Genomic DNA, 24694 nt, shown 5'->3' on the forward strand with positions numbered 1-24694 from the left:
CAAGGTGCTCTGTATAGTGTGATATTTATCTCAGTAACAAGGGGCTCTGTATAGTGTGATATTTAGTTCAGTAACAAGGTGCTCTGTATAGTGTGATATTTAGCTCAGTAACAAGGTGCTCTGTATAGTGTGATATTTAGTTCAGTAACAAGGTGCTCTGTATAGTGTGATATTTAGTTCAGTAACAAGGTGCTCTGTATAGTGTGATATTTAGTACAGTAACAAGGTGCTCTGTATAGTGTGATATTTAGTACAGTAACAAGGTGCTCTGTATAGTGTGTGATATTTAGTTCAGTAACAAGGTGCTCTGTATAGTGTGTGATATTTAGCTCAGTAACAAGGTGCTCTGTATAGTGTGTGATATTTAGTTCAGTAACAAGGTGCTCTGTATAGTGTGTGATATTTAGCTCAGTAACAAGGTGCTCTGTATAGTGTGATATTTAGTTCAGTAACAAGGTGCTCTGTATAGTGTGATATTTAGTTCAGTAACAAGGTGCTCTGTATAGTGTGATATTTAGTACAGTAACAAGGTGCTCTGTATAATATATTTAGTTCAGTAACAAGGTGCTCTGTATAGTGTGTGATATTTAGTACAGTAACAAGGTGCTCTGTATAGTGTGTGATATTTAGTTCAGTAAAAAGGTGCTCTGTATAGTGTGATATTTAGTTCAGTAACAAGGTGCTCTGTATAGTGTGTGATATTTAGTTCAGTAACAAGGTGCTCTGTATAGTGTGTGATATTTAATTCAGTAGCAAGGTGCTCTGTATAGTGTGTGATATTTAGTTCAGTAACAAGGTGCTCTGTATAGTGTGATATTTAGTACAGTAACAAGGTGCTCTGTATAGTGTGATATTTAGCTCAGTAACAAGGTGCTCTGTATAATGTGATATTTAGCTCAGTAACAAGGTGCTCTGTATAGTGGGATATTTAGCTCAGTATCAAGGTGCTCTGTATAGTGGGATATTTAGCTCAGTAACAAGGTGCTCTGTATAGTGGGATATTTAGCTCAGTAACAAGGTGCTCTGTATAGTGTGTGATATTTAGTTCAGTAACAAGGTGCTCTGTATAGTGTGTGATATTTAGTTCAGTAACAAGGTGCTCTGTATAGTGTGTGGGATATTTAGTTCAGTAACAAGGTGCTCTGTATAGTGGGATATTTAGTTCAGTAACAAGGTGCTCTGTATAGTGGGATATTTAGTTCAGTAACAAGGTGCTCTGTATAGTGGGATATTTAGTTCAGTAACAAGGTGCTCTGTATAGTGTGATATTTAGCTCAGTAACAAGGTGCTCTGTATAGTGTGATATTTAGCTCAGTAACAAGGTGCTCTGTATAGTGTGATATTTAGCTCAGTAACAAGGTGCTCTGTATAGTGTGATATTTAGCTCAGTAACAAGGTGCTCTGTATAGTGTGATATTTAGCTCAGTAACAAGGTGCTCTGTATAGTGTGATATTTAGCTCAGTAACAAGGTGCTCTGTATAGTGTGATATTTAGCTCAGTAACAAGATGCTCTGTATAGTGTGATATTTAGCTCAGTAACAAGGTGCTCTGTATAGTGTGATATTTAGCTCAGTAACAAGGTGCTCTGTATAGTGTGATATTTAGCTCAGTAACAAGGTGCTCTGTATAGTGTGATATTTAGCTCAGTAACAAGGTGCTCTGTATAGTGTGTGATATTTAGTTCAGTAACAAGGTGCTCTGTATAGTGGGATATTTAGCTCAGTAACAAGGTGCTCTGTATAGTGGGATATTTAGCAACTTAGCAAGTTTTTACATTTTTTTATAACATCACTTAGAGAAGTGACACAGGTGAAATGTGTTAACAGATGTGCTCTATATACAAATATAGTTAAAGGGACACTGTACCCAAAAAATTTTTTTTTGTTATTCAGATAGAGCATGACATTTTAAACAGCTTTCTAATTTACTCCTATTATCAATTTTTCTTCGTTCTTTTGCTATCTTTATATGAAAAAGAAGGCATCTAAGCTTTTTTTTCTTTTGGACAGCAGTTTTTGATTGGTGGATGAATTTATCCACCAATCAGCAATGACAACCTAGGTTGTTCACCAAAAATGGGCCGGCATCTAAACTTACATTCTTGCATTTCAAATAAAGATACCAAGAGAATAAAGAACATTTGATAATAGGAGTAAATTAGAAAGTTGTTTAAAATTGCATGCTCTATCTGAATCACGAAAGAAAATTTTTGGGTACAGTGTCCCTTTAATCTAATTCTCACCTTCCCCATTAAAATATTTTAGTGTGAAAATGTTCTAGGCTTTAGTGTAAATAAATAATTTTTGGGGGTTTATGAGCCAGCTAGGTTTGTATTATTTCTTTGTCAGACCATATGTGTGGTCAGGGCAGTACCCCAAATTATGCTCCAGCCTTATCTTAAAAGGTGCAAAAATTAAATAAAAATCACAATATCCTCTAAAACTGAGGTTTCTCCTGAAAAACATAGCATTTAATTTTAAAGCGTTAAGAAAATCTCTAATGGTTGATATTGGTTACCCTATAATGGTTCTAATATAAGCTATCACAAATACCAAGTATGCATGCATAACAGTAACTTTATTTTATGTTTTTGTGTGTAAAGTAGACGCGCGTTTTTAGAAAGTTGTAATTCGTTTATATCGCCTGCTGCTGCATGTTCTGATGCACTTGGCTGCTTTTACGTGTCTAATGTGATTACTGGAGAATGTTTGGCGGTTACTGAGCTTTTAAATTCGCTGTGTATAAACACGCTGGACACAAACCCAAAACCTGGGTTTCTGTTTTTCATCAAATCTGTTTTAGTTAGCAATAAACTTTATCCTCTCTTTCTCGATCTAGGAGCCATTTGTTGCTGATGAATATATTGAGCGGCTGGCATGGCGGACACCAGGAGGAGGATCCCGAGGTGGGAGCGAAGCTTTCGATCCGAAAAGGTGCAGTTCAAACATTTTAATAAATATAAACCCAGTTGAATTCTTGTAGCAGTTTTAAGAGCTTTGAATTAATCCAAAATTGTTCCTGGAATTAGAAATATATTCTATATTGAAAATATTCCTCCTGAAAGGATTTCTGATTATATTATATCAATTATGATTTTTTTTTTAAATTTTATTTCAATCTAAGTGAAGAGCTATAAATCTAGTGTTTGCGTAAGATCACTGAGCTGCATTTCTTCCCCTTGAGATTTCCAGGCGATCAGAACAGGAAAAGTGAAATCGACATTCAATTGTTTGAGTAAACAAGATGCCAAAATTTTGCAATGGGCAAATCCTCTTTGTTACAGTAAAGTGGTAATGAGAGAAGATTTGATTTATATCAAATTGATTTAAATCACTAACAGTAAGGCTTACTTTAAATCTATTTAAATCATGGTTTTCTACATAATGGTTTCATTTTTAGAGTAATACCTTTTCAGATTATGTTTCCAGTTATATCAGAAAATTACTGATTTATATACCTTTAAAAATACATAGATAGATCATTGAAATTATTGGGAGGTGAACTCTCAAGTTTAATAGGTTCATAGTTGATCAACTTTTCAGCTGTATTTTATTGGAATGAGAGAAATAATGATTACCCTAATAATATCAATTTAATTAGCTTTATTTCTCCAACATTGGTGTGTCCGGTCCACGGCGTCATCCTTACTTGTGGGATATTCTCTTCCCCAACAGGAAATGGCAAAGAGTCCCAGCAAAGCTGGTCACATGATCCCTCCTAGGCTCCGCCCACCCCAGTCATTCTCTTTGCCGTTGCACAGGCAACATCTCCACGGAGATGGTTGAGTTTTTTGGTGTTTAAATGTAGTTTTATTCTTCTATCAAGTGTTTGTTATTTTAAAATAGTGCTGGTATGTACTATTTACTCTGAAACAGAAAAGGATGAAGATTTCTGTTTGTAAGAGGAAGATAATTTTAGCAGATAGTAACTAAAATCGATTGCTGTTTCCACACAGGACTGTTGAGATGAAGTAACTTCAGTTGGGGGAAACAGTTAGCAGTCTTTTCTGCTTAAGGTATGACTAGCCATATTTCTAACAAGACCATGTAATGCTGGAAGGCTGTCATTTCCCCTCATGGGGACCGGTAAGCCATTTTCTTAGTTAAACATAAAAGAATAAAGGGCTTCAAAAAGGGCTTAAAAACTGGTAGACATTTTTCTGGGCTAAAACAATTGCTTTACTAGGCATATTATGCAGATTCTAACTAATTATTGGTATTATAATCTTGGGGAACGTTTAGAAAAACGGCAGGCACTGTGTTGGACACCTTTTTCAGATGGGGGCCTTTCTAGTTATAGACAGAGCCTCATTCTGGGACTGTATAGGGGTTAAATGTAAAAACGGCTCTGAAATTTGGTGTGCAATACTTTTAATGCTTTAAGACACTGTGGTGAAATTTTGGTGAATTTTGAACAATTCCTTCATACTTTTTCACATATTCAGTAATAAAGTGTTTTCAGTTTGAAATTTAAAGTGACAGTAACGGTTTTATTTTAAAACGTTTTTTGTGCTTTGTTGACAAGTTTAAGCCTGTTTAACATGTCTGTACCATCAGATAAGCTATGTTCTATATGTATGAAAGCCAATGTGTCTCCCCATTTAAATTTATGTGATAATTGTGCCATAGTGTCCAAACAAAGTAAGGACAGTAATGCAACAGATAATGATATTGCCCAAGATGATTCCTCAAATGAGGGGAGTAAACATGATACTACATCATCCCCTACTGTGTCTACACCAGTTATGCCCACACAGGAGGCCCCTAGTACATCTAGTGCGCCAATACTTATTACCATGCAACAATTAACGGCTGTAATGGATAACTCCATAGCAAATCTTTTATCCAAAATGCCTACTTATCAGAGAAAGCGCGATTGCTCTGTTTTAAACACTGTAGAGCAAGAGGACGCTGATGATAACTGTTCTGACATACCCTCACACCAATCTCAAGGGGCCATGAGGGAGGTTTTGTCTGATGGAGAAATTTCAGATTCAGGAAAAATTTCTCATCAAGCTGAACCTGATGTTGTGACATTTAAATTTAAATTAGAACATCTCCGCGCACTGCTTAAGGAGGTGTTATCTACTCTGGATGATTGTGACAATTTGGTCATTCCAGAGAAATTATGTAAGATGGACAAGTTCCTAGAGGTTCCTGTGCCCCCCGATGCTTTTCCTATACCCAAGCGGGTGGCGGACATAGTAAATAAAGAGTGGGAAAGGCCCGGCATACCTTTTGTTCCTCCCCCTATATTTAAGAAATTATTTCCTATAGTCGACCCCAGAAAGGACTTATGGCAGACAGTCCCCAAGGTCGAGGGGGCGGTTTCTACTCTAAACAAACGCACTACTATTCCTATCGAAGATAGTTGTGCTTTCAAAGATCCTATGGATAAGAAATTAGAGGGTTTGCTTAAAAAGATTTTTGTACAGCAAGGTTACCTTCTACAACCAATTTCATGCATTGTTCCTGTCACTACGGCAGCGTGTTTCTGGTTCGAGGAACTAGAAAAATCGCTCAGTAAAGAATCTTCGTATGTGGAGGTTATGGACAGAGTTCAAGCACTTAAATTGGCTAACTCTTTTGTTTTAGATGCCGCTTTGCAATTAGCTAGATTAGCGGCGAAAAATTCAGGGTTTGCTGTCGTGGCGCGCAGAGTGCTTTGGCTAAAGTCTTGGTCAGCGGATGTGTCTTCCAAGACAAAATTGCTTAACATTCCTTTCAAAGGTAAAACATTATTTGGACCTGATTTGAAAGAGATTATTTCAGACATCACTGGGGGAAAGGGCCACGCCCTCCCACAGGATAGGTCTTTTAAGGCTAATAATAAGCCTAATTTTCGTCCCTTTCGCAGAAACGGACCAGTCTCTAATTCTGTATCCTCTAAGCAAGAGGGTAATACTTCACAACCCAAACCAGCCTGGAAACCAATGCAAGGCTGGAACAAGGGTAAGCAGGCCAAGAAGCCTACCACTGCTACCAAAACAGCATGAAGGGATAGCCCCCGATCCGGGACCGGATCTAGTGGGGAGCAGACTTTCTCTCTTTGCTCAGGCTTGGGCAAGAGATGTTCAGGATCCTTGGGCACTAGAAATAGTTTCTCAAGGTTATCTCCTGGAATTCAAGCAACTACCCCCAAGGGGAAGGTTCCACAGGTCTCAATTATCTTCAAACCAAATAAAGAGACAGGCATTCTTACATTGTGTAGAAGACCTGTTAAAGATGGGAGTGATACATCCAGTTCCAATAAGAGAACAAGGAATGGGATTTTATTCCAATCTGCTCATAGTTCCCAAAAAAGAGGGAACATTCAGACCAATTTTGGATCTAAAGATCCTAAACAAATTTCTCAGGGTACCATCGTTCAAAATGGAAAATATTCGAACGATCCTACCTACTATCCAGGAAAATCAATTTATGACTACCGTGGATTTAAAGGATTTGTACCTACATATTCCTATCCACAAGGAACATCATCAGTTCCTAAGGTTCGCTTTATTGGACAAGCATTACCAGTTTGTGTTCCCTTCTTGGGAACAATAATAGATTCCTTAGAAATGAGGATTTTTCTGACAGAGGTCAGAAAATCAAAACTTCTAAGCTCTTGTCAAGTACTTCATTCTGTTCCTCGTCCTTCCATAGCGCAGTGCATGGAAGTAATAGGATTGATGGTTGCAACAATGGACATAGTTCCTTTTGCACGAATTCATCTAAGACCATTACAACTGTGCATGCTCAGACAGTGGAATGGGGATTATACAGACTTGTCTCCGACGATTCAAGTAGATCAAAAGACCAGAGATTCACTCCGTTGGTGGCTGACCCTGGACAATCTGTCACAGGGAATGAGCTTCCGCAGACCAGAGTGGGTCATTGTCACGACCGACGCCAGCCTAGTGGGCTGGGGCGCGGTCTGGGAATCCCTGAAAGCTCAGGGTCTATGGTCTCGGTAAGAGTCTCTTCTCCCGATAAACATTCTGGAACTGAGAGCGATGTTCAATGCTCTCAGAGCTTGGCCTCAACTAGCAAAGGCCAAATTCATAAGGTTTCAGTCAGACAACATGACGACCGTTGCATATATCAATCATCAGGGGGGGAACAAGGACTTCCCTGGCGATGAAAGAAGTGACCAAGATAATTCAATGGGCGGAGGATCACTCCTGCCACTTGTCTGCGATCCACATCCCAGGAGTGGAAAATTGGGAAGCGGATTTTCTGAGTCGTCAGACATTCCATCCGGGGGAGTGGGAACTCCATCCGGAAATCTTTGCCCAAATAATTCAATTATGGGGCATTCCAGACATGGATCTGATGGCGTCTCGTCAGAACTTCAAGGTTCCTTGCTACGGGTCCAGATCCAGGGATCCCAAGGCGACCCTAGTAGATGCACTAGTAGCACCTTGGACCTTCAACCTAGCTTATGTATTCCCACCGTTTCCGCTCATCCCCAGGCTGGTAGCCAGGATCAATCAGGAGAGGGCCTCTGTGATCTTGATAGCTCCTGCGTGGCCCCGCAGGACTTGGTATGCAGACCTGGTGAATATGTCATCGGCTCCACCATGGAAGCTACCTTTGAGACAGGACCTTCTTGTTCAGGGTCCATTCGAACATCCGAATCTGGTTTCCCTCCAACTGACGGCTTGGAGATTGAACGCTTGATTTTATCAAAGCGTGGGTTTTCAGATTCTGTAATAGATACTCTGATTCAGGCTAGAAAGCCTGTAACTAGAAAAATTTACCATAAAATATGGAAAAAATATATCTGTTGGTGTGAATCTAAAGGATTCCCATGGAACAAGATAAAAATTCCTAAGATTCTATCCTTTCTACAAGAAGGTTTGGAGAAAGGATTATCTGCAAGTTCTCTGAAGGGACAGATCTCTGCTTTATCTGTTTTACTTCACAAAAGACTGGCAGCTGTGCCAGATGTTCAAGCATTTGTTCAGGCTCTGGTTAGGATCAAGCCTGTTTACAGACCTTTGACTCCTCCCTGGAGTCTAAATCTAGTTCTTTCAGTTCTTCAAGGGGTTCCGTTTGAACCCTTTCATTCCGTAGATATTAAGTTATTATCTTGGAAAGTTTTGTTTTTGGTTGCAATTTCTTCTGCTAGAAGAGTTTCAGAGTTATCTTCTCTGCAGTGTTCTCCGCCCTATCTGGTGTTCCATGCAGATAAGGTGGTTTTGCGTACTAAGCCTGGTTTTCTTCCGAAAGTTGTTTCCAACAAAAATATTAACCAGGAGATAGTTGTACCTTCTTTGTGTCCGAATCCAGTTTCAAAGAAGGAACGTTTGTTACACAATTTGGACGTATTCCGTGCTCTAAAATTCTATTTAGAGGCTACTAAAGATTTCAGACAAACATCTTCCTTGTTTGTTGTTTATTCTGGTAAAAGGAGAGGTCAAAAAGCGACTTCTACCTCTCTTTCCTTTTGGCTTAAAAGCATTATCCGATTGGCTTATGAGACTGCCGGACGGCAGCCTCCTGAAAGAATCACAGCTCACTCCACTAGGGCTGTGGCTTCCACATGGGCCTTCAAGAACGAGGCTTCTGTTGACCAGATATGTAAGGCAGCGACTTGGTCTTCACTGCACACTTTTGCCAAATTTTACAAGTTTGATACTTTTGCTTCTTCTGAGGCTATTTTTGGGAGAAAGGTTTTGCAAGCCGTGGTGCCTTCCATTTAGGTGACCTGATTTGCTCCCTCCCTTCATCTGTGTCCTAAAGCTTTGGTATTGGTTCCCACAAGTAAGGATGACGCCGTGGACCGGACACACCAATGTTGGAGAAAACAGAATTTATGCTTACCTGATAAATTACTTTCTCCAACGGTGTGTCCGGTCCACGGCCCGCCCTGGTTTTTTAATCAGGTCTGATATATTATTTTCTCTAACTACAGTCACCACGGTATCATATGGTTTCTCCTATATATATTTCCTCCTGTCCGTCGGTCGAATGACTGGGGTGGGCGGAGCCTAGGAGGGATCATGTGACCAGCTTTGCTGGGACTCTTTGCCATTTCCTGTTGGGGAAGAGAATATCCCACAAGTAAGGATGACGCCGTGGACCGGACACACCGTTGGAGAAAGTAATTTATCAGGTAAGCATAAATTCTGTTTTAACTAAAACAGTGACATTACATTTCATTTTTACTGCTTGCCCCTCCCTCCTCACACTTAAGTCCTTGTGCAGATCTATTTCACTTCAAGCAATAATTCTATTCATTGATCTTCTTGAAACTTACTAAGAGTTGATTCTCTGTAAATAGAATTGCAAGAGAACAATGGCATTAAGGGGACAGTAAAGTCAAAATTAAACCTTGATTCATATAGAACATGCATTGTTAAACAACTTTCCAATTTACTTCTCTTATCTAATTTGCTTTGTTCTATTGGTGTCCAGTGTTGAAAAGCATACATAGATAGGCTCATGAGCAAGTGCACTGCTGTGAGCGGCCTGTCATTGGCTTAATGTGTTCAGCTAGCTCCCAGTAGAGTTTTGTTCTCTTTAAAAAGGATACCAAGAGAATGAAGTAAATTGATAACGGAAGTAAATCTGAAAATGAAAGGGATATGAGGCCCAAAAATGTCTTGTGATTCAGACAGAGCAAAACATTTTAAAAATGTACTTCTATTATCAAACTTGCTTTGTTCTCATGATATTCTGTGTTGAAGAGATACCTAGGTATGCATCTGCAGCACTACATGACAGGAAATAGTGCTGCCCTCTAGTGCTCTTACAAATGGGTAACATTCTTGCAAAACTGCTGCCATATAGTGCTCCAGAAATGAGCCGACTCCTAAGCTTACAGCCCTGCTTTTCAACAAAAGATGCAGAGAGAATGAAGAAAAATGATAATAGAAATAAATTAGAAAGTTGTTTAAAATCTCATGGTCTATCTGAATCATGAAAGAACAATGTTGTGTTTGTGTTTAAGATCTTTTTCTCAGCTCTGTTTATTTTATAACAAGGGTGCATGTTATTTCCGCAGAATCAGATTCATAGTTTTGAGAACAACAAAATCAGAACTATGTGAAAATATCTTCTAGACAGAAAAAATGCCAAAAACAATGTTACAGAAACCTCTGGGAGAGCAGCAGGACATTGTGAATGGATTCATGGAATTCAGCCATAAATAGACAGCATCTTGCTACATAATTAAACTAGAACAGCGGTTCCCAACCTGTGGTACGTGTACCCCTGGGGGTACTTGGCAGACCAGTTGGGGGTACTCAAAAATATTGTTGGTAATGGCGGAAGATCCTGGGGGAGGGTCGGGGGGGCACTCTCAATGGGTCATCAACTAATAACCATTGTGGAACTGTGGAAGGAAGGAGCGTTCAGCCGGAAAGTGACAAGTGAAGGCCTGGCATATAGGCAGATGGGAGCCCCTGCACCTGAAATATGTGGACCGGGTGTGGATGACTCCGGTCCACATATTAATGATCACCCTGTCACCAGACAGCTTAGCCTCCTGCTTCACCCACCCCCGTGCACAAAATGTTGACTGCGAGTGCGCAGTTAGAAACAGCACTGCAGCAGCATAGCTGCGTAGACACGTGTGGTAGAGCTGTGGAGGTTGCGAGTCACACAGGCGAGGTGGGTCTGCATCCACAAATAAGTTATAGTCAGTGCTGTTAAGTAAAGTACTAATGCTAGTGCTTGCTTGAGTCAGATTGCTTCACTTCCAACTAAAAACGTCCATAGTGGCTGGGTGGTTTATATCGATCTGATCTCACAAATTAAAATATTTATTTTTCTGATCATTACGCTTTGACCCCCCCCCCCCCCAGGGCCGTGTTTAGGGGCAACCAGGCAGCTGCCAGGGGCGCCAGCCACACAGCAGGGCTCCTTCTGAGAATGAGATCTGAGCTTTAATCCTGTTGATACACGTACAGTCGTATGCCATTCAGATATAGCTTACCTCCCCTATTAAAAAAAGTGCTTCCTTTTGAGGGATGGGTGTGGGTAACGAAGAGAGGGGGGTACTCATAAATGAAAAGCCTAATCAAGGGGTACGGGAGAGAAAAAAGGTTGGGAACCGCTGATCTAAGGGTTTTGGGAGGGGGGGAAGCTACACTACAGAAAAGGGCAATAAAAAAAACAAAACATACTTGTTTTACTAAACTGGGTACTGGCAGACAGCTGCCAGTACCCAAGATGGCGCCCATTAAGGCAGAGGGGGAGGGTTAGATAGCTGTTTGGTGGGGGATCAGTGAGGTTGGGGGCTAAGGGGGGATCCTACACAGCAGCATATGTAAATATGCTTTTAAAAAAAAAAGCTTAAATTATAGCTTTTATTTTAGTACTGGCAGAGTTTCTGCCAGTACTTAAGATGGCGGGGACAATTGTGTGGTGGGGGAGGGAAGAGAGCTGTTTGGGAGGGATCAGGGGGTGTGATGTTTTAGGTGGGAGGCGGAGCTCTCTACACTAAAGCTAAAATTAACCCTGCAAGCTCCCTACAAGCTACATAATTAACCCCATCACTGCTAGCTATAATACATGTGTGATGCGCAGCGGCATTTGGCGACCTTCTAATTACCAAAAAGCAACGCCAAAGCCATATATGTCTGCTATTTCTGAACAAAGGGTTTCCCAGAGAAGCATTTACAACCATTTGTGCCATAATTGCACAAGCTGTTTGTAAATGATTTCATTGAGAAACCTATAATTGTGAAAAATTTTACGTTTTTTTTTAATTTGATCGATTTTGGCGGTGAAATGGTGGCATGAAATAACCAAAATTGGCCTAGATCAATACTTGGGGTTGTCTGCTACACTAAAGCTAAAATTACCCCTAAAAGCTCCCTATATGCTCCCTAATTAACCCCTTCACTGCTGGGCATTATACACGTTTAGTGCGCAGTGGCATTTAGCAGCCTTCTAATTACCAAAAAGCAACGCCAAAGCCATATATGTCTGCTATTTCTGAAAAAAGGGGATCCCAGAGAAGCATTTACAACCATTTGTGCCATAATTGCATAAGTTGTTTGTAAATAATTTCAGTGAGAAAACAAAAGTTTGTAAAAAAATTAGTGAAAAAGTGAACAATTTTTTGTATTTAATCGCATTTGGCGGTGAAATGGTGGCATGAAATATACCAAAATGGGCCTAGATAAATACTTTGGGATGTCTTCTAAAAAAAAATATATACATGTCAATGGATATTCAGAGATTCCTGAAAGATATTAGTGTTCTAATGTAACTAGCGCTAATTTTGAAAAATAATGCTTTGGAAATAGCAAAGTGCTACTTGTATTTATGGCCCTATAACTTACAAAAAAGCAAAGAACGTGTAAACATTGGGTATTTCTAAACTCAGGACAAAATTTAGAAACTATTTAGCATGGGTGTTTTTTGGTGGTTGTAGATGTGTAACAGATTTTGGGGGTCAAAGTTAGAAAAAATGTTTTTTTCCATTTTTTTCCTCATATTTTATATTTTTTTTTATAGTAAATTATAAGATATGATGAAAATAATGGTATTTTTAGAAAGTCCATTTAATGGCGAGAAAAACGGTATATAATATGTGTGGGTACAGTAAATGAGTAAGAGGAAAATTACAGCTAAACACAAACACCGCAGAAATGTAAAAATAGCCTTGGTCCCAAACGGACAGAAAATGGAAAAGTGCTGTGGTCATTAAAGGGTTAAAGGACGTGTAGAGTCAGATGGTGATTAAAAGGCTCGGTGTAAATAATTGCATTGTTGCTTTTCAAAAATACTTATGCATATGTATGGAAAATAACTCTAACGTCCCTTTAGTTTATATTCTTTAGCGGTTCAGAGCTGCAAATGTTTCTTCATTTATTTTAGAAAGGAAAAGAATAAGGTATGAAGTACAGGTGTTCTTTACAGAAAATTGTGCCTGTCAGGTGACGGCAATGTTATACTTTGCAATATTATAACATTTTCTGTTCTTTATAAAAGTTACGTAAGCTATACAAAGCACAAATTAATTGCATAATTCAACATCATTTGTGATGCAAGTGCTAAAATATTAGCCATTTTAGCTTAATATTGGCTTAAATTTTAACTGAGTGGTCAGTAAAATCTGCCGGGTGGTGTGCCCATGAATTAGGTCCTGTGGAGAACACTATATAAAGAACTCAGGCTATGGTGTATTTAAACCCTAGGCAGATGAAAGGTCTGCAAATGTCACAATTATATCTTTTTATAGCTTAGTACAGGAAGGGCTAGTAGTCTAATGTGCGTATTAACGACAGGAAGCATGACATGGAAAAGACCAACAAGCAATCAAGCAGCAGAATATTCAGTCCCATAAGATATGCTGTGAATAGTGGAATTTGTTTTATCGTGTTTTTGTTCTGTATAATCTTTATTGTCATTAATAATAAAAAGGACGTTCATTCTGAAAGATCTACCAAATCACCAAAACACTTCATTTGTAGCTACTCATTCTTCTAGAATGTATATTGGTGCCATAGTTATCGCTCTCCATTTACATATCCAGTCATTTTGGAAAGATTCAGTTTCTATTTTTTTAATCGGTGACGCCTTCTTGATGTTCAGTTTAAAAAAAGTAACAACTTAAAAAGGGGCCTGAAAATCAAAATTAAGCTTTTATGAATCAGAGCAAGTCCTATTAAAAAACTTTTTTTTTATCAAATTTACCACATTTTCAAAATATCCTTTGTTGTAAAAGCATACCTAGGTAGGCTCGGGAACAGCAATGCACTACCAATAATAAAAAGCACACCCAGTTAACTCTTTCAGGGACATACAAGTGGGAGGCTGCAAACTAAAGAGAGAAATAAAGCCAGCGCATAAATCACAACTTTCATTTCCATTTAATTAACAATTTGCTTTGTGTGGTCATTTGTGGAAATCATTATTATTAATTGATTTATTTTGCAGGTTATTGGATCAGTTTGTGAATCACATAGAAGAATTAAAGATGATGGATGAGAGAATCCAAAGGAAGGTAGAGAAGTTGGAAAATCAGTGCCAGAAAGAAGGTAAAGAGTTTGCCAGGAAAGTGCAGGAATTACAGAAGAGCAACCAGGTAACCTGATCACTGGATATAGAAGCAATGTCTGCTTGTTAGAGGAACCGTTTTCTCTCCCGTGGATGTTGTCTTGGCTGATTTGTGTCATTCACAAAAGAGTGATATCTGCGGCCTACCAGTTTAACCCTAGCCACAATGAGCAGTGCAGCACCGATGTACCTGGTCATTTGTTTGCGTAAGAAAGCCAGCAGATATACTGTACTTAAAGGGACATTCAGAGTAAAAAAAGGATGCTCTAATCCATCAGAGCATGTCATTTTAAGACTATTGACCCTAGACTACTGTATTTAATCCAGGCAAAGTGGTAAAACACACAGTAGAAATACCACACAGGACTCGCAGAGCACTGCTGGCCCCTTGCAGAAAACAGCAGCGTAAGTTCCACATCTGAGTTGTGCAACTAACACTGCTAGTTATCCACTTGGGAGCAGCAGTGCTCAGTGAATCCCGAGTGATATTTCTACTTTGTGTTTAACCCCTTTTACATGTTCTAAGCAGCTATTTGTATATTAGTTGATCTGTAACCCCTGCTGTCCTGTAAATATGAGTGACATGCTGTTTCTTTCTTGATTGCTTAATATACATTTATATATTTTCAGGTTGCCTTCCAACATTTCCAAGAGCTAGATGAGCACATAAGTTATGTAGCCACTAAGGTGTGTCACCTGGGAGACCAGCTCGAGGGGGTAAATACTCCACGGCAGCGAGCGGTGGAAGCACAGAAGCTCATGAAGTATTTTAATGAGTTTTTGGACGGAGAGCTGAAGTCAGATGTATTTACTAACCATGAAAAGGTAAGAGCTGTCAGCGGGGCGTTAAGTAAGAATCAAGAGCCTCATTATAGAATGTTGCCTTTAAGCTGCGGAGGGACTGTCTAGTTGACAAATGTAAATTAGCAATATTATCCTGCTAATACAGCATTTGTTTTCTTTAGCACACTTTTTTTTTCTCCAACTAAAAGAGTGCTTTAATGACTTAATCTTCTCTTCGTGTTTGACTTGTTGCCATGCTGGCTGTGAATGGGGTCTTTAGTCTGCCAGGGCTGGTTTACAGAAGGTTTTGGAATGCGGCTTACACCAGGTGGCACAAGGGCATGTCATAAGCTAGACAATCCGACAGGAACAGTCTAATATTCGTTTTTAGCAGTGTAATACTTTCAATATTATAACTTATTTATTAATGTGACTTAAGCTATCCAAATCACAAATGAATTGCATAATTTAACAAATTGATTTAATGATAATTTGTGCAATAAATATTGGGAAAGAAAAATAATATAAGCAAATTTAATTCAATATCGGCTTAAATTTTAGTTGGGTGGTCAAGGAAATTAGTCGGGTGGCGAGTCCATTAAATATATAATATAAATATAAATATATCTATCTCTTGAAGCTCATCAAGGCAATAAGATCCTGTTAGATCTTATAAAACAGTAGCAATACTGCTATAGAAATAGCTGCAACTAGAAGATATTAATTTTGTACAGAGGTTACATAACACTTAAAGGGACACTAAACCCACATTTTTTCTTTAATGATTCAGATAGAGCAGCGATTTTAAGCAACTTTCTAAATTACTCCTATTAATTTTTCTTCGTTCTCTTGCTATCTTTTAAAAAAAAAAAAAAGCAACAATGTAAAGCTTAAGAGCCGGACCATTTTTGGTTCAGAACCTGGTTTACGTTTGCTTATTGCTTGCTATATGTAGCCACCAATAAATAAGTGCTATCCAGTGTTCTAAACCTAAAATGGGCTGGTTACTAAGCTTTAAATTCATGCTTTTTAAATAAAGATAGCAAGAGAACGAAGAAAAATTGATATTAAAAGTAAATTAGAAAGTTGCTTAAAATTGCTGCTCTATCTGAATCATTAAAGAAAAAAATGTGGGTTTAGTGTCTCTTTAATTGTTTTACGTTCAATAAACTTTAATAAAAAAATGAATGCTAAAGTGAAACTTTATTAAAGTCACTTTTTTTTTTTTTTAAACTGTAGACATACAGCCAATCGGATCCTGTACCTTCCGCCCAATACTTAGTAACTGGATCCTGCTCCTGCTTGTATGATATAGCCAATCAGATCCTGTAGCTTCCACCCCGTACTTTGTAACCGGATCCTGCTTGTATGATATAGCCAATCAGAGATCCTGTACCTTCCGCCCCATACTTTGTAACTGGATCCTGCTCCTGCTTGTATGATACAACCAATCAGATCCTGTACCTTCCGCCCCATACTTTGTAACTGGATCCTGCTCCTGCTTGTATGATACAGCCAATCAGATCCTGTACCTTCTGCCCCATACTTTGTAATTGGCTCCTGCTTGTATGATACAGCCAATCAGATCCTGTACCTTCCGCCCCATACTTTGTAACTGGATCCTGCTCCTGCTTGTATGATATAGCCAATCAGATCCTGTACCTTCTGCCCCATACTTTGTAATTGGCTTCTGCTTGTATGATACAGCCAATCATATCCTGTACCTTCCGCCCCATACTTTGTAACTGGATCCTGCTTTTGCTTGTATGATATAGCCAATCAGATCCTGTACCTTCTGCCCCATACTTTGTAATTGGCTCCTGCTTGTATGATACAGCCAATCAGATCCTGTACCTTCCGCCCCATACTTTGTAACTGGATCCTGCTCCTGCTTGTATGATACAGCCAATCAGATCCTGTACCTTCCGCCCCATACTTTGTAACTGGATCCTGCTCCTGCTTGTATGATACAGCCAATCAGATCCTGTACCTTCCGCCCCATACTTTGTAACTGGATCCTGCTCCTGCTTGTATGATATAGCCAATCAGATCCTGTACCTTCTGCCCCATACTTTGTAATTGGCTCCTGCTTGTATGATACAGCCAATCAGATCCTGTACCTTCCGCCCCATACTTTGTAACTGGATCCTGCTTTTGCTTGAATGATATAGCCAATCAGATCCTGTACCTTCCGCCCCATACTGTGTAACTGGATCCTGTTTGTTATAGCTCCTTTGCCCTGTGTGTGAGGATTCACAGGCTATAAAGTGAGCTTGCTCTTTAGTTACAGTATTTGGGATGGGTGGTACTGTATCTTCTGCTTGTTTAAATAATAATAATAATAAAATAAATAAATCAAGGCTTGTTTAAGGGGCAGTACTGCTTATTGAGCCTCCAACAGGGTGCAGATTAATGCTGTGTAGAAGGCACTTCTTATTTTGTAAGTTTCTGGGCCTCTATTTGCTAAGTTTATGTTCACTGTATTAAAAATTAAAATTACCACTTAATTTAACTGCCTGCATTAGAAAAGTGTTACATTATTTCTTTCATGTAATTAACAAGAGTCCATGAGCTAGTGACGTATGGGATATACATTCCTACCAGGAGGGGCAAAGTTTCCCAAACCTTAAAATGCCTATAAATACACCCCTCACCACACCCACAAATCAGTTTTACAAACTTTGCCTCCAAGGGAGGTGGTGAAGTAAGTTTGTGCTAGATTCTACGTTGATATGCGCTCCGCAGCAAGTTGGAGCCCGGTTTTCCTCTCAGCGTGCAGTGAATGTCAGAGGGATGTGAAGAGAGTATTGCCTATTGAATGCAGTGATCTCCTTCTACGGGATCTATTTCATAAGGTTCTCTGTTATCGGTCGTAGAGATTCATCTCTTACCTCCCTTTTCAGATCGACGATATACTCTTATATTTACCATTTCCTCTACTGATTCTCGTTTCAGTACTGGTTTGGCTTTCTACAAACATGTAGATGAGTGTCCTGGGGTAAGTAAGTCTTATTTTCTGTGACACTCTAAGCTATGGTTGGGCACTTTATTTATAAAGTTCTAAATATATGTATTCAAACATTTATTTGCCTTGACTCAGAATGTTCAACTTTCCTTATTTCCAGACAGTCAGTTTCATATTTGGGATTATGCTTTAAATTATCATATTTTTTCTTACCTCAAAAATTTGACTTTTTTCCCTGTGGGCTGTTAGGCTCGCGGGGGCTGAAAATGCTTCATTTTATTGCGTCATTCTTGGCGCGGACTTTTTTGGCGCAAAAATTATTTTCCGTTTCCGGCGTCATACGTGTCGCCGGAAGTTGCGTCATTTTTGACGTTATTTTGCGCCAAAGATGTCGGCGTTCCGGATGTGGCGTCATTTTTGGCGCCAAAAGCATTTAGGCGCCAAATAATGTGGGCGTCTTATTTGGCGCCAAAAAATATGGGCGTCGCTTTTGTCTCCACATTATTTCAGTCTCATTTTTCATTTGCTTCTGGTTGCTAGAAGCTTGATGTTTGGCATTTTTTTCCCATTCCTGAAACTGTCTTATAAGGAATTTGATCTATTTTGCTTTATATGTTGTTTTTTCTCTTACATATTGCAAGATGTCTCACGTTGCATCTGAGCCAGAAGATACTACAGGAAAACCACTGCCTGCTGGATCTACCAAAGCTAAGTGTATCTGCTGTAAACTTTTGGTAGCTATTCCTCCAGCTGTTGTTTGTAATAATTGTCATGACAAACTTGTTAAAGCAGATAATATTTCCTTTAGTGATGTACCATTGCCTGTTGCAGTTCCCTCAACATCTAAGGTGCAGAATGTTCCTGATAACATAAGAGATTTTGTTTCTGAATCCATAAAGAAGGCTTTGTCTGTTATTTCTCCTTCTAGTAAACGTAAAAAGTCTTTTAAATCTTCTCTCTCTACAGATGAATTTTTAAATGAACACCATCATTCTGATTCTTTGGACTCTTCTGGTTCAGAGGATTCTATCTCAGAGATTGATGCTGATAAATCTTCATATTTATTTAAGATGGAATTTATTCGCTCTTTACTTAAAGAAGTACTAATTGCTTTAGAAATAGAGGATTCTAGTCCTCTTGATACTAATTCTATACGTTTGGATAAGGTTTTTAAAGCTCCTGCGGTTATTCCAGAAGTCTTTCCTGTTCCTAATGCTATTTCTGCAGTAATTTCTAAGGAATGGGATAAATTGGGTAATTCATTTACTCCTTCTAAACGTTTTAAGCAATTATATCCTGTTCCGCCTGACAGGTTAGAATTTTGGGACAAAATCCCTAAAGTTGATGGGGCTATTTCTACCCTTGCTAAACGTACTACCATTCCTACGTCAGATGGTACCTCGTTTAAGGATCCTCTAGATAGAAAAATTGAATCTTTTCTAAGAAAAGCTTATCTATGTTCAGGTAATCTTCTTAGACCTGCTATATCATTGGCTGATGTTGCTGCAGCCTCAACTTTTTGGTTGGAAACTCTAGCGCAACAAGTAACAAATCGTGATTCTCATGATATTATTATTCTTCTCCAGCATGCTAATAATTTCATCTGTGATGCCATTTTTGATATTATTAGAGTTGATGTTAGGTTTATGTCTCTGGCTATCTTAGCCAGAAGAGCTTTATGGCTTAAGACCTGGAATGCTGATATGGCTTCTAAATCAACTCTACTTTCCATTTCTTTCCAGGGAAACAAATTATTTGGTTCTCAGTTGGATTCTATTATTTCAACTGTTACTGGTGGGAAAGGAACTTTTTTACCACAGGATAAAAAGTCTAAAGGTAAAAACAGGGCTAACAATCGTTTTCGTTCCTTTCGTTTCAACAAAGAACAAAAGCCTGATCCTTCGTCCTCAGGAGCAGTTTCAGTTTGGAAACCATCTCCAGTCTGGAATAAATCCAAGCCTGCTAGAAAGGCAAAGCCTGCTTCTAAGTTCACATGAAGGTACGGCCCTCATTCCAGTTCAGCTGGTAGGGGGCAGGTTACGTTTTTTCAAAGAAATTTGGATCAATTCTGTTCACAATCTTTGGATTCAGAACATTGTTTCAGAAGGGTACAGAATTGGTTTCAAGATGAGACCTCCTGCAAAGAGATTTTTTCTTTCCCATGTCCCAGTAAATCCAGTGAAAGCTCAAGCATTTCTGAATTGTGTTTCAGATCTAGAGTTGGCTGGAGTAATTATGCCAGTTCCAGTTCCGGAACAGGGGATGGGGTTTTATTCAAATCTCTTCATTGTACCAAAGAAGGAGAATTCCTTCAGACCAGTTCTGGATCTAAAATTATTGAATCGTTATGTAAGGATACCAACGTTCAAGATGGTAACTGTAAGGACTATATTGCCTTTTGTTCAGCAAGGGAATTATATGTCCACAATAGATTTACAGGATGCATATCTGCATATTCCGATTCATCCAGATCATTATCAGTTCCTGAGATTCTCTTTTCTAGACAAGCATTACCAATTTGTGGCTCTACCGTTTGGCCTTGCTACAGCTCCAAGAATTTTCACAGATTCTCGGTGCCCTTCTGTCTGTAATCAGAGAACAGGGTATTGTGGTATTTCCTTATTTGGACGATATCTTGGTACTTGCTCAGTCTTTACATTTAGCAGAGTCTCATACGAATCGACTTGTGTTGTTTCTTCAAGATCATGGTTGGAGGATCAATTTACCAAAAAGTTCTTTGATTCCTCAAACAAGGGTAACCTTTCTGGGTTTCCAGATAGATTCAGTGTCCATGACTCTGTCTTTAACAGACAAGAGACGTCTAAAATTGATTACAGCCTGTCGAAACCTTCAGTCTCAATCATTCCCTTCGGTAGCCTTATGCATGGAAATTCTAGGTCTTATGACTGCTGCATCGGACGCGATCCCCTTTGCTCGTTTTCACATGCGACCTCTTCAGCTCTGTATGCTGAACCAATGGTGCAGGGATTTCACGAAGATATATCAATTAATATCTTTAAAACCGATTGTTCGGCACTCTCTAACGTGGTGGACAGATCACCTTCGTTTAATTCAGGGGGCTTCTTTTGTTCTTCCGACCTGGACTGTAATTTCAACAGATGCAAGTCTCACAGGTTGGGGAGCTGTGTGGGGATCTCTGACGGCACAAGGAGTTTGGGAATCTCAGGAGGTGAGATTACCGATCAATATCTTGGAACTCCGTGCAGTTTTCAGAGCTCTTCAGTTTTGGCCTCTTCTGAAGAGAGAATCGTTCATTTGTTTTCAGACAGACAATGTCACAACTGTGGCATACATCAATCATCAAGGAGGGACTCACAGTCCTCTGGCTATGAAAGAAGTATCTCGAATTTTGGTTTGGGCAGAATCCAGCTCCTGTCTAATCTCTGCGGTTCATATCCCAGGTGTAGACAATTGGGAAGCGGATTATCTCAGTCGCCAAACGTTGCATCCGGGCGAATGGTCTCTTCACCCAGAGGTATTTCTTCAGATTGTTCAAATGTGGGGGCTCCCAGAGATAGATCTGATGGCCTCTCATCTAAACAAGAAACTTCCCAGGTATCTGTCCAGATCCCGGGATCCTCAGGCGGAGGCAGTGGATGCATTATCACTTCCTTGGAAGTATCATCCTGCCTATATCTTTCCGCCTCTAGTTCTTCTTCCAAGAGTAATCTCCAAGATTCTGAGGGAATGCTCGTTTGTTCTGCTAATAGCTCCGGCATGGCCTCACAGGTTTTGGTATGCGGATCTTGTCCGGATGGCATCTTGCCAACCATGGACTCTTCCGTTAAGACCAGACCTTCTGTCACAAGGTCCTTTTTTCCATCCGGATCTGAAATCCTTAAATTTAAAGGTATGGAGATTGAACGCTTGATTCTTGGTCATAGAGGTTTCTCTGACTCCGTGATTAATACTATGTTACAGGCTCGTAAATCTGTATCTCGAGAGATATATTATAGAGTCTGGAAGACTTATATTTCTTGGTGTCTTTCTCATCATTTTTCTTGGCATTCTTTTAGAATACCGAGAATTTTACAGTTTCTTCAGGATGGTTTAGATAAGGGTTTGTCCGCAAGTTCTTTGAAAGGACAAATCTCCGCTCTTTCTGTTCTTTTTCACAGAAAGATTGCTATTCTTCCTGATATTCATTGTTTTGTACAAGCTTTGGTTCGTATAAAACCTGTCATTAAGTCAATTTCTCCTCCTTGGAGTTTGAATTTGGTTCTGGGAGCTCTTCAAGCTCCTCCGTTTGAACCTATGCATTCATTGGACATTAAATTACTTTCTTGGAAAGTTTTGTTCCTTTTGGCCATCTCTTCTGCTAGAAGAGTTTCTGAATTATCTGCTCTTTCGTGTGAGTCTCCTTTTCTGATTTTTCATCAGGATAAGGCGGTGTTGCGAACTTCTTTTGAATTTTTACCTAAAGTTGTGAATTCCAACAACATTAGTAGAGAAATTGTGGTTCCTTCATTATGTCCTAATCCTAAGAATTCTAAGGAGAAATCATTGCATTCTTTGGATGTTGTTAGAGCTTTGAAATATTATGTTGAAGCTACGAAATCTTTCCGTAAGACTTCTAGTCTATTTGTTATCTTTTTCGGTTCTAGGAAAGGCCAGAAAGCTTCTGCCATTTCTTTGGCATCTTGGTTGAAATCTTTAATTCATCTTGCCTATGTTGAGTCGGGTAAAATTCCGCCTCAGAGAATTACAGCTCATTCTACTAGGTCAGTATCTACTTCCTGGGCGTTTAGGAATGAAGCTTCGGTTGACCAGATCTGCAAAGCAGCAACTTGGTCCTCTTTGCATACTTTTACTAAATTCTACCATTTTGATGTGTTTTCTTCTTCTGAAGCAGTTTTTGGTAGAAAAGTTCTTCAGGCAGCGGTTTCAGTTTGAATCTTCTGCTTATGTTTTTTGTTAAACTTTATTTTGGGTGTGGATTATTTTCAGCAGGAATTGGCTGTCTTTATTTTATCCCTCCCTCTCTAGTGACTCTTGTGTGGAAAGATCCACATCTTGGGTAGTCATTATCCCATACGTCACTAGCTCATGGACTCTTGTTAATTACATGAAAGAAAACATAATTTATGTAAGAACTTACCTGATAAATTCATTTCTTTCATATTAACAAGAGTCCATGAGGCCCACCCTTTTTTGTGGTGGTTATGATTTTTTTGTATAAAGCACAATTATTCCAATTCCTTATTTTATATGCTTCGCACTTTTTTTCTTATCACCCCACTTCTTGGCTATTCGTTAAACTGATTTGTGGGTGTGGTGAGGGGTGTATTTATAGGCATTTTAAGGTTTGGGAAACTTTGCCCCTCCTGGTAGGAATGTATATCCCATACGTCACTAGCTCATGGACTCTTGTTAATATGAAAGAAATGAATTTATCAGGTAAGTTCTTACATAAATTATGTTTTTCTTTTTAAACACACCTTTTGTATAAAATAGTTTCAATGCCCTGTAACCTGTATATAGCAATAAATCACCATTCATAGACTCAAGGCCATGTAATGTGTGTAGCTATAAGTCACCCTTTATAGAATTTTGCATTTTTTAAGAAACCAAATAAGCCATCTAAAGAGATGTGTGTTTGTATTTATTTTTCTTGACAGATAAAAGAGGCAGCTGATATCATTCAGAAATTGCATCTAATTGCGCAAGAGTTACCGTTTGACAGGTGAGTCTGTAGAGGGATTTTTTTGTTTGCTTTTGAGCTCACCATGGTTATTTGGTCCATTTAACATCTTAAATATACTGTAGATTTACTGCAACCTGCAATTCAGGAAATCCATGTACAGGAGTCGAGGTGCATGGGAAATTCTCTGCTATATGCAGTAATCTAAACTTCATTAGAGTCTCCTAAAAAACATTTTCTATTTAGACAACAAATGAGCACTGAACTATTTTATAGTAATTATAGCTATAGTAGTAAAACATTTGCCAGTATATTTATATTTTACATTTTTCTTTCAACATTGGTGTCTGTCATTTTCTTCATCCCACCCCCAAAGCTGTGCCATTTACTTCCCCAGCAGTGACCTGAGTTGTACAGCGCATGTTAAAAAGAAGCGCTATGCCCCTTACCCTTCATCTCGTTCATGTCAGCTCTCTCGCGTTCTCCAGACAAGCTGCGCATATACGCATTGCAAAACCGCTGATCTGACACCTGTGTAAAGAGAGAATTGTGATGTGCTCAGCATTGGAATGCACTGTTTACTAGATGGAAGAGCTGTGCTAAAATAAAACATCTGAAAGATCTAAATCGAGCTGTAATATAGATAGGATATCAGCGGTATTAAAGGGACAATCTACAGAATTGTTTATTGTTTTTAAAAAGATAGATAATCCCTTTATTACCCATTCCCCAGTTTTGCATAACCAACACAGTTTATATTAAAGTGCCAGTAAACCTAAAAAATGTTACATAATTCTGCACATATTATATAACATTATATGAGTGCTAGCTTTATAAAACCTAATATATCCGGTAAACTTTTCTAAACAAACAGAGTTTTCCAGACCCGCCCTCTGTGCTCTACTGAGCGGGTTTGGTTTTCCCTCAGAGCGCATCTGGCCAGCTGTCTAGTAAGAGCCCGGCCCGACCGCGCCATTACACTTAATGCAGCTCGCGGCCAGATGCCCTCTCGGGGAAAACCAGACCCGCTCAGTAGAGCACAGAGGGCGGGTCTGGAAAACCCTGTTTGTTTAGAAAAGTTTACCGGATATATTAGGTTTTATAAAGCTAGCACTCATATAATGTTATATAATTCTGCACTATGTGCAGAATTATATAAAATTATTTTTTAGGTTTACTGGCCCTTTAATATACTTTTTACCTCTGTGATTATCTGTGCCTCTGCAGACTGCCCCCTTATTTCAGTTCGTTTGACAGACTTGCATTTTAGCCAATCAGTGCCCCCT

General features: G+C 39.1%; 1 protein-coding gene across 1 annotated transcript in view; it reads left to right on the forward strand.

Moving 5' to 3' along the window:
- The window catches only part of EXOC5 (exocyst complex component 5), a 182228-nt gene that overhangs the window by 24499 nt on the left and 133035 nt on the right, over window positions 1-24694 (forward strand). Inside the window, exons 2-5 of the mRNA XM_053697327.1 lie at window positions 2840-2934; window positions 13879-14026; window positions 14629-14823; window positions 23386-23450. Coding sequence (XP_053553302.1) covers window positions 2840-2934; window positions 13879-14026; window positions 14629-14823; window positions 23386-23450 — 503 coding nt within the window. The remainder of the gene's footprint in view (window positions 1-2839; window positions 2935-13878; window positions 14027-14628; window positions 14824-23385; window positions 23451-24694) is intronic.

The sequence above is a fragment of the Bombina bombina genome, chromosome 1 (assembly GCF_027579735.1).
Source record: "Bombina bombina isolate aBomBom1 chromosome 1, aBomBom1.pri, whole genome shotgun sequence".
Taxonomy (NCBI): domain Eukaryota; kingdom Metazoa; phylum Chordata; class Amphibia; order Anura; family Bombinatoridae; genus Bombina; species Bombina bombina.